Source organism: Hippichthys cyanospilos, chromosome 12, assembly GCF_059441005.1.
Source record: "Hippichthys cyanospilos isolate Australia breed blue-spotted pipefish chromosome 12, RoL_Hcya_1.0, whole genome shotgun sequence".
Taxonomy (NCBI): domain Eukaryota; kingdom Metazoa; phylum Chordata; class Actinopteri; order Syngnathiformes; family Syngnathidae; genus Hippichthys; species Hippichthys cyanospilos.
The window spans coordinates 15,371,594-15,390,679 of record NC_142380.1 but is presented as its reverse complement, the minus strand read 5'-3'; the positions used below and the strand labels follow the sequence as shown (position 1 = coordinate 15,390,679).

General features: G+C 37.3%; 1 protein-coding gene and 1 non-coding gene across 4 annotated transcripts; one reads left to right on the top strand and one right to left on the bottom strand.

The window, feature by feature from the left end:
* Nucleotides 1-977: 977 nt before the first annotated feature.
* Nucleotides 978-5,779, bottom strand: pigr (polymeric immunoglobulin receptor). Of its 3 annotated transcripts, none has more exons than XM_088430211.1 (8): nt 5,639-5,779; nt 4,772-5,113; nt 4,601-4,682; nt 3,224-3,450; nt 2,432-2,525; nt 2,246-2,331; nt 2,116-2,165; nt 978-2,017 (listed from the first exon to the last, which is right to left on the bottom strand). In XM_088430211.1, the coding sequence occupies exons 1-8, from the start codon at nt 5,685-5,687 to the stop codon at nt 1,937-1,939; spliced, it is 1,011 nt and encodes a 336-aa protein (XP_088286337.1). In that variant the 5' UTR covers nt 5,688-5,779; the 3' UTR covers nt 978-1,936. The 3 variants fall into 3 exon arrangements, 2 of the variants coding, with proteins under 2 accessions (XP_088286337.1, XP_088286338.1); XM_088430212.1 differs by having other exon boundaries at nt 2,432-2,522; XR_015867502.1 differs by having other exon boundaries at nt 1,926-2,017; nt 2,116-2,173.
* A 3,785-nt stretch (nt 5,780-9,564) lies between these two features.
* Nucleotides 9,565-9,636, top strand: trnah-gug (transfer RNA histidin (anticodon GUG)). Its single transcript has one exon. It is a non-coding gene; the product is annotated as a tRNA-His (tRNA).
* The last annotated feature ends 9,450 nt before the right edge of the window (nt 9,637-19,086 follow it).

Here is a 19,086-nt window from a genome sequence, read left to right as displayed (position 1 = left end):
GGAGTAGTACTTGACAAAGTGATTTATCACGATAAGGAGTTGGAGCGCTACTTTCTAGCCAGGTGAATCTAGCATGGCTCTCCAAGTAGATGAACAACGGTTGCGGATTGTGAATGACTGAATGCATTCAAACTGTGTTTGAGATTTCCGACATTCTATCTGTAGGAAGCGAAGTCTTCTGCAATGACCACAACAACAACAAAACAACGAATCATACAAGCAACACACTTTGGGTGTGATTGTCTTCCATCACACCAAGATGGGCCCGACTTGTTGCATAAAAACAAGCCCAAGGCTCCTATTAATCCCATGGCCTTAATGATGCGTTCAAAATCTATGTGCACTTTATATTAATTTTGTATTGTATCAGTATATTATTGTGAAAGAATGTTCCAAATTAAACTGCCAAGCGTTGATCAGTCTGTAGTGATAAAAAGGTTAGGGAGCACTTTCCGACGGTCGAAGAACACTTTTAAAATGATGACATCATTTTTTTATGAAACGGCAGCATAGCAACCACCAATGCTGCAGCTACGCCTTCGGTTGCCCCAAGCAGAAGGTGCGCTCTGAAATATTTTTGTTGATGCAGGGTTGGGGCCCTCTAGGGACGATGGCACCCTACACACTGTGCATACTCTATAGGGAACAGTGGCTCAGGCAGTAGCAACCACAAATACTAGTCATGTAGTAACCTTTTTGAGAGTTTTTGCGGTGTTTGGGGCTGGGAGTCCCCAGCTATGAAGAAAGTACCACTGTGAAAAATGTTCTTAGGCAATTTTTAACAAGGGATTTATTAAATACTTTACTCTTCTCTTCCTTCTTATTCTTGTGAATAAATATAGCTAATACCAACTTTTTGGCATTAACAGATTTTTTTAAATAATATAGTGTGTTGCACCAGTTAGTAAAATTGATGTTGATACTGATTTTTTTCTTTTCTTTTCTAAAAACTACATAACAAAAAAACACAACAAAACGGATGTGTACTGAAGTTTATTATTAACAGGAACGAAGCAGGACTGCATTTTGCTCACATTCCACATTAAAAATAAAAGCAATTCAACTTTACATGCATGCTACAATGACAGTTACATGTTGAAAGAGATTGTGGCACAAGTACAAAGATGACGCTAAATAAAAAATACAGCATATATTTGCAACTCTTTCTCTCTCTCCCTCTCTTTCTCTCTCTCTCTCTCTCTTTCCCCCTCCCTCTCATTTAGTTGATTTGGCAGTGTCATTAGCACCTTCAAAAGAGAATTGTATAGGAATTATTGTGTCTCATTGATTCTGATGAAAAATGTTCATACAGTGGGAGGTACTCAACTTTTTTGTTTGTTTCTACTAATATTTTGGTTGAGAGTGATTTCAGAGTTTAAGATGAGTTTGTTTTACATGTTTTGATGATGTATATAAAAATAGTTATCTCGGCTCATATAGCATTTTCATTAATAGATTGATATTTTTTGTAACAGTAACGGCTTCTTCTGAAAAAATAATCTGTCTCACTTTATCCATCTCCATTGTAGACTGTTATCATCTTCAGGCAAATGCATTTTTGCAACAAAGTGTGACCTCAGTATCCAGTAGGTGTAAATAACACACTATTATACAAGAAGTCAAAAACCCATTTTCACTTTCGAAGATTCGCAACAAAACCAAAGTATTTTACTTATTTGTTATTGTATTCATTTCCAACAGCATGTTCTTTGTGTGCATTATACAATCAAACGCTGTGTCCCAATTTTAGAAAAGCTATCATTTGAGTTTAGTAATAATAATAATAATGATAAAAAATGTCCCAGTTGATTAATTGTTTGAAGTTTAATGCAAAATGTATATTATAACAATAAAAATTTGCATTTTTTCATAACTAAGTTGTGATAGAGGTTATGTTATTTTCTTTTGGCCTCATGCTCACCTCCAGATGTTTTTGTTAGTACATCAGGGCATTTGTTGGTTCAATGTTGAGGAAAACTGCAGGGTTTTTTCTACAGGTTGCTATTCCACAGTCCTCCTTGGTGGGAGAGAAAGAAATAATCATAGAATAATGATGAGATTTTATGTGTTTGATAGGTAATCAGTCATATACTCCGCTGCTCATAAAGCGCTTACCTTATTTCTTGCTTTCATCCAAATAGTTTGTCTTATCTTCGCAAACTGTCCTAGAAATCAGCAGGAAGAAGTTTTCAGGTCATTAATTGTGCTCCTATGGTCATTAAGTATGTGATAAATAATAACTTACTATGTTTCCACATCTTCCTTGCTAGTATAGCCATGGCCACAAGCAGCATGAATGAAGCAAAAATCATCACAGACTGCACGATGAAACTAAAAATGAAAACACAACATTCACAATAATTGAAGCAAAATGTGCCACTACTGCCAGTGATATCCAAAGGGATGAGAGTGCAGTTTCTCCGTCTCTTACGTTTGACACATCCAGCAGTCATTTGTCATGGCTTTGGGGGCATCTGCAACAGGCTGAATTGCTGCAGGTAAGGATGTAACTGTCACTGCTGCTGCTGTCAGAAATAAGAATGCAAAGTCATAAATTTGAAGCTCCAACATTTTAAGCTGTCTCTGTACTTTTATTTCACTGTTTTAAATTGACACTCCTTGAACAGGTGGTGGTTTCCTACCACATGCCAAAACCGCATGCCCCCCATAACACAATCTCTTAACAGACAATAAAACATGATCATTGAAAGTCATCGTCTTATTTTTTTCAGTTTCAGCCAATCTTGGTGGTTTTAAGTTGAAATAAAATGAAATGAAATGATGATGCAGACAAATTTGGCAATGAAGGCATTTACATATTTCAAGTCTATTTTAGGTACCTTGGGTAAAAAATCCACCATATTACATACTCAACTGTGAACGCTACTTGCTGATCTAAGAAAATCCAGGCATGTTATGTTTAAAAGGCTGTAGGAAAAGGTTTAGATATGATGCCACACCAAGCACTACAATGTCCTATCACTTGTTTACAAACTAAAACCAAACTAGCAAGCAATAACTGCTTGTCATAACTTCCTGGTACCCTAGGTACTGCCAAGGTACCGGTAAACATCTCAAGTTTGGAAAATAACAGAACATTTTATTTCATTTTAACACCCATTTATGGTAATATGGAATAATATATCTTGGGGGGGAAGGCATATTATACAGAGGATTTTTGAGTACTTGATGTTTATGTGATTTTTATTTGCTCTCAACTTACTAGTTGATGGTCGTTGTAAGACCTCCAAATGCACTGCAGCCTGCTGTTGTCCGGCAGAACACCAGTACCAGCCCATATGCCTCATCTGCAGCTTCTTAATGGTTATGGTCAAAGTCCCAGTTTTGTCGTCATTGATGGCCACAGATGTGTCTTCATAGCTTCCCTCGGTGCCTGTTACCAGGCAGGAGCTTGAGGCACCACTCCTACACCACATCTTCTTGCTCTCTCTGTTGGTCAAGGAGCAGAGAATTAATGCACATGTGGTATTTACATTTTTTTATTGCATCTTCTTTTCATTTGTAATAATACCGAAGTTGCAAAAAAAATGTTAAATCGGTATCTACTGTATATAAATTCTATCTATCTATCTATCTATCTATCTATCTATCTATCTATCTATCTATCTATCTATCTATCTATCTATCTATCTATCTATCTATCTATCTATCTATCTATCTATGTACGTCAGGGGCGTGAAACTCATTTTTATGGTGGAACACATTGTAGTTATAGTTTCTATAGTTATAAATTTAAGCTTGTATGACGGTGAAGTCAAATACATTTTAAATGTGTTTGTAAGACACTTACCTAGTTTTGAAATGAGAGGCTGGAAAAAAACAGTTCAAAAGAGGGATTGGAAATTTAAAAATGCTTTTATTTCTCCCCCCAAAATTTGAAAAGTTGAAGACAACAAGTTTGGTATTTTAGCCAGAAACTTGAAGTCAAATCAGCATTTTGCGGCCCATGTAAAATGTAGGCTGGATCTCGCCCCTGGGCCTTGAGTTTGACATCTGTGAGCTAGCTAGCTAGCTACCGCACTTTTATTGCCAAAGAAATAGATAGCAGGTTAGCTAGCTAGCTACAGTTTACAAACTGTCTTATCTGCCAATATTTGAACATCCTTTGCTTCAACTGGAACCCTAAAATCATTTTAAGAACGAGACTAAAAAGGGGACTTTTTATGTTTTCATTTGCATAATAGATCATTTATGTTCTTGCACTCTGCAATAACAAGACATTTCAATACACAACATATGGAAAATGTATGATAGATAGATAGATAGATAGATAGATAGATAGATAGATAGATAGATAGATAGATAGATAGATAGATGGATGGATGGATGGATGGATGGATGGATGGATGGATGGATGGATGGATGGATGGATGGATGGATGGATAGATAGATAGATAGATAGATAGATAGATAGATAGATAGATAGATAGATAGATAGATAGATAGATAGATAGATAGATAGATAGATAGATAGATAGATAGATAGATAGATGGACAGATAGATATTCAAATATGTGATTTAAATCTTTTTTTTTCTTTTAGAACTAAGAGTAACAACATCAGAATGGAGTGTAAAGACCTGTATCTTGGACTGTAAAGACATTGCACTGTGACACTACGTCCCTCTTCCTCACTCAGACGATCGTTCACTGCAGATATTCCTGCAGCAGAAAACAAATGAATTTTCGCTAGTTATGTAAAACGATAGTGCCAAATAACATGCTAATGTGAAATGACATCCTCCCCTCACCTGGGATGACCTTGATGTAAGTGAAGGCACGGACATCAGGTTTCCAAAATCCACCAAGCTCTACACCACACATGTACCAGCCAGAATCTTCCTCCTTTAAGTTCTTCATTTTCACTGTGAAAACCTGTTGGATCGGGTCATCAAAAATAGTTACTTGGTTCTCAGACTGGATGTCAGAGACTGAGTCATCTGTGCGGGCCAAGCTTGTGCAGAATTCCCTCATATTGCCTCGACACCAGTACTTCACATCACTGACGTACTGAGGATCATAATGACATGGGAGGATGAGGGAATTACCCTCCAGGACAGTAAACTCGTTTTCGGTCTTCAGCCCATAAAGTCCTGATGGACAGAAGGAATGTGTGTTATCCTATTGCTTTAACTTCAACGTTTATCAAGTAAGGCAGCAATCACAGCAAGACATTGTGGGACACAGAAAAGGGAAGTGCTTCCACCATTTTACTTTCACTTTCCTTCTCTGAGAAACAATACTGTTGAATCCCCTTCCCTTAATCTTTTGCCAGAACTGGATTAGCTATTCCTTACTTTTTTTTATTGACAATTGAAACAGGTTTTTAAGAAAACATAAATTGTGTATTAAAATGATACACTTGTCAATGGGTAAACACATTGCAGAAACTTAAGATTTTTTTTTTTTTTAACAAAGCAGTGGAAATATGACCAAACACATTTATACTGTAAGAAACAACTTAAGCGCCTGCTTTTCTTTGCAGAAAACACACAATAGTTACCAAAAGATAGGTGCAAAGCTATTTGTCTGCTCATGGTTGCTCCACACTCCAGCTCTTTGTAAGTTAAACCCAAAAAACTAAACAGAAAACATTGATGCAAAAAAATGAAAGTTACCTGGGATCCATGGCGACAGACTGAGAAGGAAACAAATGACTTGTTTCATGTTGCTGGTGGCAATGCTTTATTTCCAAATTCCTTTCCAAGTATGTGTTTTCCAGACTGCAGGTTCCGCTATTTTAACCTCGCTCTGGTCATGTGACCATGACTTCCAGATGTTGTAAATGTTAACCACATACATGCCAGATCAATCCTGAGGCAGAATAGCCTCCATTTTGCTTTTTAAAATAAAGGCAAAATATTGTATTGCTTGCCACAAAATGTAACATTGAAATTCCAAAGTTAAGTTTATGCACACTGGTAGAGTGATCATTTTTTCACCTTGTTTAAAAATTCAATTTAAAAATGGCTCAGCAGTGCCCTGTAAAATCATTGAACAACCCAATCCTAGTATGTAACAGCCCAAAACAATTTCTGACCTTCCATAGAGGTTACATTTAAAGAACTCTGCCGAGATATTTCAGCTGTTGTCACTGACATATTATATTTTTCATTTAAAGGTGTTCAAAAATAAAATAGAAAAAAACCCAAACATTTTTGTTTCCTCAAACACTGGTGCCATGTTAATGTGCAGTTTGGGATGAAAAATGACGCTCATTGTATGATCTAAACCATGCTGTCAGTATTATAAGGCGAAGCGAAAGAAATAAATAATACTTGTGAGTTTTACATAAAAGATCGTAATACAACAACCATCCATTATTTTGGCTGCTTATCCTCACGAGGGTCGTGGGCGTGCTGGAGTCTATCCCAGCTATCTTCGAGCAGTAGGCAGAGTACACACTGAACTGGCTTCCAGCCAGTGGCAGGGAACACAAAGACAAGCAAGCTCTCGCACTCATATTCCCACCTAAGGGCAATTTAGAGTGTACGTTTGACCTAACATACATGTTTTTGGAATGTGGAAGGAAATCGGAGTGCTCGGACACAACCCACGCGAGTACACGGAGAACATGCAAACGCCACACAAGAAGGCAAGAGCCTGAACAAGAACTATTATCTCTGCATGTGAGATAGTTGTGCTAAACCAGTCTGCCTCCCACACGAAACATTGTATTCCCGAACAAGAAATATTCGTCGTTTTTCTCGCCAGCAGAAATGTCAACAATTTACCCTCGTAAAGGAGTAGGCAGCAATGTATCTTTTATATGAAAAAGTTCCTGTTCAATTTGCCGGCCCAATCGAATTGTTGAAATGCCTGCGTGGATGGAGTCAAAGAAAATACAGCAAGCATAAGACCACAAAGTCAGAGAACCAGATAAATACTTCTGGGGGAAACCTTCGGCCGTTTGTCTTTTAAGCTCGCTATACTTGTGGTAAAAACCATAAGACTGCATATTCTCCGGTGAACTATTCAATGGATGCTAAAAAACTCAACACACGGTTGTGGTCCCTCATTCTGTCCGATACAGATGAAGGAATTCATAAATAAAGTGAGCTGGTCATTAACGACAAACATAACATGACAATGCTAATCATTTCAATACAAAATGTTAATTAGATGCAAATGAGTACTTCTCAATGCAAAACCTTTGCATATACAAACACGCAGGTATGCCGGGCCCAAATAAAAATGCTAACGAGCTAAATGCATATAAGGCAGCATCTTTATATTTTCTTATGTTCTGAGAATAAGAAATCATTGAATGTTTATTTTTTAGACTTTGCCATATATCAAAATACAGCAATGTTTGACACTAATCCCAAATTGCCGAATGTAACAGCTACGTGTTGTGTATTTAGGTGAGGTCAATAAAACCATTAAAATATTTTAAAAGGCAATATTTAATGTTTCACCAACTTTATATCCTAAAAGTACATCATGAAATGTGATGTTAATGTCATTCATCTCAGTGATAATTTTATAAGTAAAACATTGATGTTTGGAAATATGCATAAAACCATAAAAGGACCAGTCTTTTCAGTGAAAGGCTTCTGAATGAAGAGTCCAATTTGAAGAACATAACACACAATGATCATAGTTTCATAACTGTCCATTTTAAATTGCCTCTTTATTTGTATGCCATTGGCCTCATCGAGCAGCTTTCAACAAGAAAAATATTTTTCTAAAGGTCTCTTTCTAAAGGCCTTCTTGAAACAGAAAAATGGTAATTGGCAACGGTGAAGGTAAGGGTAAGGGTAAGGGTAGGCCTCCAGGATATCAAGGCATCACTCCAAAACTGCACTTCCATGGAACTGTATTGATTTCAAATATTTTATGCACAATATGACAGTACTGTACAGCAGTGACATTTTTTTCCCACTAGAGAGACGTAGGTCTGCTGGCCATGATCGTAGAGTGGTTAGTACGCTCTGCTGTACCCACATAATGTTCACGCTACTCATATCACACCAGTGAACTTTTTACCTTGCTGTTTACTCAAAACCACTTCACGGAACTGTGAAAATCTTCCACAGAGCTTCAACGGATCCCCTCTGTGCGGTACTAATGGCGTAAAGCATAATACGTTTGACTACACATCAGAAGAGGCTGGGTTTGACTCCTGGCAGGCTGGAGCGCAATTTTGTGGCAAACCCTATCCCAAACTGCTGCATCATACATGTTCAACTGAAATGCCTGGGTTACACTATCTCCCCCAAGAAAGAAAATGTCTTTCAAACGTTGTCTCACTTCAAGTGCTTAGGAACATATATTCTGCAAAGAAATTTAGCATCAGCTGTCTTATAACTGCCTTTCTTCGATAAGATGTTGCTGAAAAAGGAAATGGTTGATGCTATCTGCAGGAGAAGAAGACCCTATTTCAAAACTGCATTTCCACTGAATAGGTGTTGAACATTTCTAAATGTATTGATTTTGATAAGTACTAATGATGCAGTTTTGTGCCTAGCATATTCATATGACAAGGTTTCAAAACAGTCCCGGCTAAACAGCTTCTGTCAGTTCCATTTTATTTTGGTCTTACTACTGTCGACAGCTTACAAGAGGAGACTTTTTTTTTTTTTTTTGCTAGATGGGAGTAGGTCCTCTAGCTGTGATCTCAGAGTGGATATTGCTCTGTGTTACGGCCGCCGCAACCTCAATTTCAATCCGGGTCACGGACTGACTAATTTTACTTCCTGTTGCCTCAAAAGCACGGAATTGGTGTTTAAGATTTGAATTGACCTCTAACAATTTCAACGCCCACGCATGACACTTTTATGCCTAGCAAATTCATTTGACGTTGTGTCAGAGTAGCCCTGGCTGAGCAGCCTGTCAGTTCCATCTTATTTTGGCCTTGCTCCCGGCAAGAGCAGCGATGCACTTCCCGCAGACGGTAATACGTCTGCAATCTATTATCACATAGAAGTTAGTGCTCACATTGTGGCTAAGGGAACCGTGATTGATTCGGATCTGGGGAAAGTCAGACTCATATCAAATGCTGGTGTTTTTTGTCTGTGTTGCCTAAAAATCAATTTGAAACTGTTTCACAGAAATCCTGGCTAAGCAGCATCTTTCAGTCTATCTTCTCAGCCTTGCTGCTGGCAGTAGCTGACAGCACTAGACATGCAATTTTTTCCCGCAACATTCGAGAACTTGCACCGGCTGTGATTGTGTAGTGGTTAGTCCTCTGCGTTGTGACTACAGGAACATTTCCTGTCCAGGTGACAGCAGAGTCAAGATGCATGGACAATGTTTTCTTACTTGTATTGCTAAAAAAATAATTTAACATTGTTTCACAGTGGTCCTGGCGAAGCAATCTCTCTCATCCATCAATCACAGTCTTGCATCTGGCAGACTTAAGTCACATAGTAGAACTTATGTTTCTTTGTATTGCCTGAAAATGATTCTGACGGTGTTACACAGTAGCCCTGGCTAAGTAGCCTCTGTCTCGTCCATCAATTCCGGCTTTGCTCTTGTACCAGCAGCTTGCCGTTTTGTCCTAGTTAGAAATGACCTTACAATGATTGACACATGTTACCCAGCTGTGATCGTATAGCGGTTAGTACTCTGCGTTGTGGCCGCAGGAACCCCGGTTCAAATCCGGGTCACAGCAGATTCAAAAAGCATGGTACAACTTTAGTTACTAAAATGAATTTGTTGTAAACAGTAGTCCTGCCTAAGCACCCTCTGTCTCACCCAACAATTTTACCCTTACTGCTGTGCCAGGAGTCTTTTTACACTTGCGAGAATGTTTCGCAAGATTTATGATCATTTGGTTGCTGTGATCACATAGTGGTTTGTACTCTGCGTTGTGATTGTACTTTTCTCTCAACATCCTTAAAGCAAATGCTGCAGCTGCAGCCCCCTATTTTGGCATGAAACCATACTACTCACACACAGCTCCGCTAGCTTGATACTAATAAATTGTTATACAGTATTTGCAATATACGGTGCAATTCATCGACAAAGCAATGAGTCACTGACAGAACGAGCACATCTGTACTTTCGGCGGGTGCTTTATTACAGGAAGCCTCATAAAAATACACGGCCTAAGAAGGACCGTCTGACCCTGATCGACGGATGTAAACCCGTTTTGGTTAGTGCTCAGTCTGCACATGCAGGGGAGTGCGTACATTGGGAACTCACTTCTCTGTTTACTCCTATGACTGATTATTTACAGGGATGAGGACATGCAATTGCAATTAGCTTCAACTATCAGTAATTATCGGTAGACACAGAGCTGAGTCACCAAAGGAAGCACTCACTGAAGCCTGACTTGGTGAACTTCTTGTTTTTTGGCATGTCCTAAAAAACTGGCCACATTAGTGAAAACAACAGCCGAGTCACGTAATGGCGGATGCTGATTCTGAGAAAAGAGCATGCCTACCCAAAACAACTCCCACCTGAGTTCAACCAACCAATCAATGTTTCTTAGCACAACATGGTTTGTTCTTGGCAGGTAAGCACCTTAGAAGGAAGTAGGTACTCAGGTAGACCCAGGTGGATCTGTTCCAGTCCCACTATTTATTTATTTTTTTAATTAAGAGAGTACTTACCAGACAGGAAGATCCTAAATTGGTTCCTACAGTCTGAAAGGCACTATAGAGATTGAGTGGACCAAGTTCTTTGCCTCCAGAGTTATGGCTGCAGGGTGGTCTGTGGCAGTTGTGGCACTTTTAGAGCTCGAACTTACAGAAACAGTGTCAGGTCTGCTTAGTATTTGAACAGGAGACCATCTGGCTTTACTACATGCTATAAATTTGTTGTATTGAGCTCAAATAATCCATTTTAGAAATAGTCAAACACTGATTTTCAATATTACCATTCAATATCATCAAAATAATTGTGATTTATTTTTTATTTATTTTTTTGGCTATCATATAATACCAGGTACTTGAAATATTTTAAGATACCATTCTTACAGGTTACAGCTCACATTTACACATTGCTTTCCAACAGTATTCTTAAAGTGTTTTTAGTCAGATATAACGCTGTTCAGTCCAAGCTTGCTTTTACAAAGGTAAGTGTAACGTTGGATAATAGTACAAGGACACAAGTCCTTGTTCGGGGATTTCTCAGTTATATATCCGATGTGTGCAGGATGAGGAGAAAATGAAGGCCAAATAAGGATCTTGGACCGATCTTTCCTTCCATGTTTCTCAGCCTTGACTGAAGATATAGGGGAGGGGAAGAAAACAACCACATGGAAAATTTACAAAATTGTCTAAAAACCACACCTTCAGTACCTAAATCAGTACTTATAGTGCAAGTTTTGATTTGTAATCCTTTCAGAGAAAAGTAACACCCATTCTTGGGTAAGAGCATAATTGTACAATCATTTGGGTTCCCTTGTAACAGCGAAGCAAAATGTAAAATTTGTGGGAAAGGGTACAAGCCTACTTGAAATGTTTTGGCTTGGATGCGTTGGGAACTGGAGTTGTTGGTCGCGAATACAGGCAGCCCTCATCACACCGTCTCTTCGGCTGTGCCAACACCAATCCCAACACTCCTCATGGATGAACTGGTATTAGAGAAGATTGAGTATATCATGATTGGGCTTTTATGTTGAGAGGATTTTTTTTTGGCTGACTTGTTTGTGAGTTGGAGCTGCGAGTTGAGGATAAGAGGCCCAGATCTGTTTATTGTGTTTTATTAAACTTTAGAAGATAAAGCACAGATGAAAATTCATTTACCGTATTTCTCCATGGACAAGTGGACTTCGCATATATGTCGACATCCTATTTTTTACTTCAATTTGGGAGAATTTTACAAAAAGCGCAAGTCTACCCCTGAATTTAGTGGTTAAACATATCATGGCTGGCCAATTAAAACACATGGTGTGTGTTCTTAAAATGACGAATTCAGGGTACAGTACTTTTAGACACATTTTTTCATCGTACTTTGAATAACATACTGTTGCGGTTATGGATGAGAGGGGGTGAGGCAGAAACGAGACAAATGCGAGGCAATGTGCGCGCACGTAAATGCAAATGCTGCAACTAATGTGGGAACGATAAAATGATATGAAGTTCTGATGCTTTATTTGTTGACGCAGTTGAATGAGAATTCATATAAAAACCCTCAAAAGTCATCTTCCCATTTAAAATTCCAGATATCCTATCCCAAGTAACGACCAGAGATCAGGGCGTGGAAGGTTGCCCTTCGCTGTTTCTCCCCCCCACCTGCTGACATCCATACCGGCTTATTCAAGCACACGTCTAAAGGCTGAAGGAGACAGGTCAAGCCGTATTCTCCTTTTCATAATCTGTCAAAGTCGATATACGTATATACGTACATATATACGTATATATATACATATACATCACACACAAGTGCCCTTCTTGTATTTTCTTATAAATGTTTAGCGTATAGAGTCCTACATAGACACCAATAAGCCAGTAATATACATATATACGTATATATATACGATATACGTATATATATACGATATACGTATATATATATATATATATATATATATATATATATATATATATATATATATATATATATATATATATATATATATATATATATATATATATATATATATATATATATATATATGAGGGAAAAAAACTCAACTTGTACATGGAAAAATACGGTAAGTGGCGGTGCTTCCTCAGTTACATTGTATAATGACAGAATGTCTCATTACCTTTTAATGGAGAACAAACAAACACGCAGGAATTTATTTTAGTGACAGGGCAAAAACCTAAACCTAAATTTTAACAAAAACCAGAAACACGGAGAGAACAAATACTGTGGTTTGCTTAAATGTATTGTCGTTTATATTTGGCTTCCCTTAATGCTTTAAAATTATTGAGTGCTATTTAAAAAGCGAGTAAATGCAAATATTTTAGAACTTTTTATCAGCTGCTCTTCATTTAAATATGCAAAAATGTATTCTAAAAATCGCACACAAAAACAATTGCATCTGCTTTTAGTACTACCTTAGGGCGCCACCATTTTGAAATTGTCGCACTTTTGCAAAGGAGCAAATTTGCAACAACAAATTCTGTAAGTGAACCGTGAATGCCAATACATGTAGGAGACAATTCCAATGGAAGTGGTTCTTTTCATTCCTTTTAAAATCAGTGCAGAGCAAGAGCAATCTTCTTAATCTTGACCGTACAGGTCAAGGTTGCGGAATCTTAAACTGGCTTATTGGTGTCTATGTAGGACTCTATACGCTAAACATTTATAAGAAAATACAAGAAGGTCACTTGTGTGTGATGGCCATATGGGCAAGTGTAGCGTTTTGTTAAGAGTGCTTTGACTTGCTCTGACTTTTAAAACACATACTCTCGCGTTTTGAAAATGGGTTTCAATTCCCTTTGAAGGGACAATGCATGATCAAGTTTGGCATTCGTTTTTTGAAGAAAGTTTTAATTTCATGGCAACAGTTAATCCTTTTGGGTATGAGTCTATCAACATGGCTTACAAAAGCATATCTGTCACATTACGAGGTCATCTCCGATGTTCAGTTCTTTCATGGCCACCCCATTAATTTTATATTGGATTCACATAAGTGCACCAAGCCATTCCATTCAGAAACCTTTTTTTTTAATCATGTGAAGCCATTCTTCCGAATGTATGCTTCACGCCATTGTGTTGAAAGGTCAAAATCCTCATCCCCAGCTATCGAGCTCGCGGGTTTTGTGATGGCTCAGAATTGCCGGGCATTCAGGATGGTTGATAATTCCATTCACCTAGACTAAAACCCCAGTTCGAGATGAAGAAAAAGGCTCAAAGTGTGATGCGCCATCCTCATGCTTCTCTTTATGTATCTTTTACTTTGGGTGTTGTTTTTGCACCGAACTTCGTTGTTGTAAAAAAAAAAAGATCAAACTTATGATCATCAAATAATACCCACCAAACTATATATATGATATATTTTTTCCAATGATAACTCTTTTTACTATGTTCATGCTATTAAGCATTTGTAAATACTGAATTCATCATTTTTAAACCATGTTTCTGACACTAATAATCATTAGAATCGTTTACTCATCATCAACAGGCTTGTCTATAATGTAGTTACTGCATTTTCACACAATTAAAAATAAAAACAGTTTGCGTTCCTAGATTATGTATTGCTTCATTTTCCAACCACTTTTTTGGAAATTAACAGAATGTTGTCATTTTTTCATTTAGACTGTGAATGTATGTTAGTAAACTACTTATACTGTATGCTTGCACATACACGTACTGTAACTTTTCATACATGTCTTAATGGTTAGTGAGTGTTACTAAATTCGCGGATTGAGGAATCGTAGCTCGATTATTGTCCCTGGTACCTTGACGTGATGTCATCACAATTTGCATATTGCAACTGGCAGAAGTAGGTGAAGCCTTGGCATGCCACCGGATGGCTGAATTACTCTTTCCACTAGAGGACGCTGTTCTGCTAGTCCTGCTCACAAGGAGCATGTAGAAGCAAGGCCAACCAATCACAGGGTAATGTCAACAAACTTGTGCCGACAAAGTTACATCGATCACATCACCAAAACTAAGAAGTTTTGTTTAGTCTTTGCTTAACAAGTGTAGACTTGAGTGGCATAGTAACACATTCTATTCTATTCTATTCTATTCTATTCTATTCTATTCTATTCTATTCTATATGAGTTCATTCATATAAAACAGAAGATATTAAACATATTGAACATATTAAAATTTTGTCAAAGATGTTGATGCAAGTCTTGAAATCCCAGAATCCACACATTCAGTGGGTAAAGCAAGTCATTTGTCTTTTAGGCTATCCCAGGCGGCATGGCTCAGTGGAAGTGGCCGTCTTCCAAGAAAAAGCTTGTGGCTTTGATCTCCAACCATTGTGACTATGGCAAGTGTCCTTGAGCAAGACACTGATTTCCCTGTTGATCCTGATGTTGCGTTATCAGTGGATGAGTGAGAAGTCAGCGAATAGCGTTTTGAGTACCAAAAGAGGAAAAGTGCTGTATAAGTGAAAGTTATCAGTTGCCATTTCTGTCATTCTATATGTGAAGTGTAGACCAGTGCTTCTCAAAGTGGGCTCGGCAGACCATATATATATATATATATATATATATATATATATATATATATATATATATATATATATATATATATATATATATATATATATATATATATATATATATATATATATATATATATATATATATATATATAAACACACACAAATATTTATTTATATATATATATATATATATATATATATATATATATATATATAAACACACACATTCCCAAGTTATTTATTTGGAATTTTTGTCATTTTTCTCAGTTTTTGCTGAAAGGTATGCCTAAAAATCTATATAACAATAAAACATGAAAGTCTGTCTTGATTGAATAAGTTATGAGTGAATTTTGACGTCTATAGCCGTCAATGGCAGTGAATGAGTTAATAAAATGATCTATTTGTGATCATTTCATTTTGTTTTATATTAAATTGTGACTGTATTCATGACTTCAATAAAAATAAAATTAAAAAAAGAATCTGTTGGTAATAAAAAGGGCACCTATGTTTGACTTAAATGTTTTTGTGTGTTTTGTCTCTGCAACACTTGCAATGGGGATCCTTGGAAAATTTCTAAAAAGGAATCCCTGACACCAAATAGTTTGAGAAACCCTGATGTCGGCTCTATGTAATTTTAGACATTGTTCTGAAACACTTTTCAAATTTACTCTATTTGTGGACAAACTTGAGTTTTTGACTAGAAACAAAGACTAAAATCACACAATGAGACCTCCCCCTCGGGAGGCGCTGACTGACAGCATCATTATGCATCTTGCGAGAATGTCATATCCCTGGATACAGTCTGTGTTTTCGTATATACGTATTTGAATGAGTCATTGGTGACATAATGACATCTTGTCATTTTCAGATAAGAACAAATGATGTGAGCATTTCCAGGGAAGAAGGAAAAGTAAAAGAATTTTCTGAATTCAGTTCTCATTATAGATGCAATTATTAAGTTGGTAAACGCTCATGAAGGATTGAAAAACTTTTTTTATGCCTCTTCTATTATCCATTTTACCTAAACACTAACAATTAATTCTGCAATTGGACCATGTACATACAGTGGATTAGACATTACTAAAATGTAGGAATGATTCATTTTCCCTTCCTTTCACAAAATACAATTAGTATATATAAATATAAATTCATTTACAGCATTTGAATCATGTCCAACCAAACTAAATGTTCAAATTAAGTCAAATTAAGTCATTCAAAAGATTTGTTTTTCTTTTCATTATATACATGCGCTTAAAAAAATCTATTTAAATTTGTAGTACTGAAGCTGTCTACAGTCTTTGTGTTGCGTTTGGTGCAATACAGTGAGACACCTTACAAAAGTGGATATCGCAAATGATGTAGTTACTATCTGGCACGCATCCAAAGTAGGATTGTTCGGTTTGGGGGAAAGCATTCGTATCAAATGCCTTTTTGACTTTTCATGTGAATATATTGCCTTAAATTACTGTACTTGTCTTTCACATAACGGAAAAAAAAGGAAGCGAGTAAGGTGACCGGGCGGCAGGCCGGGTGACAAAGCAGTATGCTCATGCACTGCTCTCCTGTTTGGTCTGTTTTGTTTTATCGCCACAGCAACCAGGCTACATGAATCAGCCACACGCTGAAAACTGAATGAACACTGCAAACTGATTACGATTCGCAGCGGTTGCACAAATGCACTCAGGCACGTTTCCTCACACTACTGAAAATCCCACCGAGCTCTTGATGTCACTCTGCTATGAATCAACAGCAGGTCCACATAATAACCTCCTGCCAGTAATGGGAGTGACTGATTCTTGAGAAATATGAAAGCAAGTATGCGAGCTACTCATGCCAAACCACCATGATGTCACAACCTAAGAGGGTTTTGTATCCTATTAAGTGGGATCAAAAAGAAACTGAATTGCAGAGTGGAATATTGCTCCAGAATTCAACGTATTGGATTTTTTTTTTTTTTTTTTTTTTTTACAGGACTATGTTGCTCCAACTGTGCGGACGACACTATAGTGCATGTCTGCCTCACATGTGGAGGTCATGCATTCGATTCTATCAACTCTATTAACCTTTGTGCACACACTTCACGAACTATACACACTGCATTTGTTTTTCCTAATTTCGTAAACGCTTTTACAGGAGTAATAATTAAAGACTTTTATGATTATTTTTTACCTTCAACCACTCAGTTTGTTCAAGGGCATCAATTCTATCCCATCTAAATACATAGGTTAAATTTATTAACATCCACAAAAAATTGAAAAATGGCATGGTCTGTCTTTGTAGCCTGTGAAGTGACGATTACTCATTAAGACATAGCCATTAACTGGTCTCTACCGCCACCTACTGTCTTGAGGTGAAACACAAGTCAACAAAGTATGTTCTGTTTGCTGACATAGTTAGACTTCCACTCAACGGAATGTTGCAAAAGTCGCAGGAAAATCAATGTCATAAAGCCTACTAAAATGCATCTCAAAAATTGTAAGTATAATGGTTTTATATGGTCCAAAATTTGGACAATGATTACTTTTGTTCACAAAATCTCGCACGTCCAGCAGCAATCACATAGAAATGTCAGAATTGTCACATTTGAAATTTTACATGTTTTCATCATCTGCTGGAAATTTCAGTTCTCTATTGATTTTTTATATCATAAAAAAAAAAATCAAAGGAATTGCCATAATTTGAAACTCAATGCCACAAGGGTTAAGCAAGGACAGGAAAGTTAATATAGACAATAAAGCGGATTGGGAAAAGAACATCAACACATTCTCATAACATCAACATCGTTGTGTGAGATCAAAAATAAAATAAAATATGTTGTTTCTTATTGTAACACTGTATACAGGCGACTTATATTATTGATTGTCATTTGAAAGCATCAGTGGTGCAGTGAGTAGCACATCCGCCTCACAGTTAAAGTTCATATCCAACTGGCTCCGGCCTTTCTGGCTTGGGTTTGCATGTTCTCCCCGTGCCCGGGTGGATTGTCTCCGAGCCCTCCTGTTTCTTCCCCACTCTCTAAAACATGCATGGTAGGTTTACTGGATGCTCCAAATTGCCCTTATGTATGTTTATGCGTGTGAATGGTTGTTCATCTCTGTGTACCCTGCGATTGGCTGCTTCAGGTACCCCGCCTGCTGACCAAAGACAGCTGGGACACACTTTGTGAGGATAAGAAAGTAGAGAAAGTAATTGGTTGAAAAAGTAGATGGATGGATATGCTGTTACGGTCTTCACATTGAACATGTGTGGTTATTATTGAATAACTCAGCACCAAGCACAGCATGACTTACTGAGCATTCAAGGGCTTTCTTTTCTTCTACTTGAGGCCATGGATTCCCGTACCATCCATAACCCCTTTCGCCTCTGTTGCCCTCAGATGAAGAGCAAGCCCAATTCACCACACACGTTATGTTTCCACTCACGTACTGCTCGCCAGAAACTGTGACTGTTGACCCTGTCGTTCATCACTTTGCTGTCGGTTCAGCGGGATCTGTAAAACTCTAAATGCTGTTTTTTTTTTTTTTAATAGTGTAATAAGGTTCCAATTTCATTAGTGAAATGCTGACTTGTTATAGCGAGAAAAAGCATATGCGGAACCAATACCATTAGGAAGAGCTTTATCTTTCTTCAGTGTTAATATATTCCTAGGAAGCAAGAATACATGCACCGAGGACCCTTTTACAGAGTGCAGAGTGACATTTGGAGCACAAGTGTAATCGCATTACAAAGGTTCGGTTTTATTATTCGTGGCCAAAAAAGCCTTCAGGGAATTTGTAAATACTAACCATAAACTCTTTATGATTTTTTTAAACCTGTATATTGAACTGTCTTTTTTATTATTATTGGTAAAAAGTATTCATGTGTAGGGGGATCATATTCCTAACATGATAAAATAGGTAGGTATTAACCTCCCCCTACTCCAAAAAGTGTGTTTTAATTTTTACAGTATGTTTAAACATATTTGTCTGGGTTGTAGTGTCTTTCAATCAAATAGTGTTGGGATTTATTTATCAAGGCAAATATTTTATGAGGGGGGGGATTTCC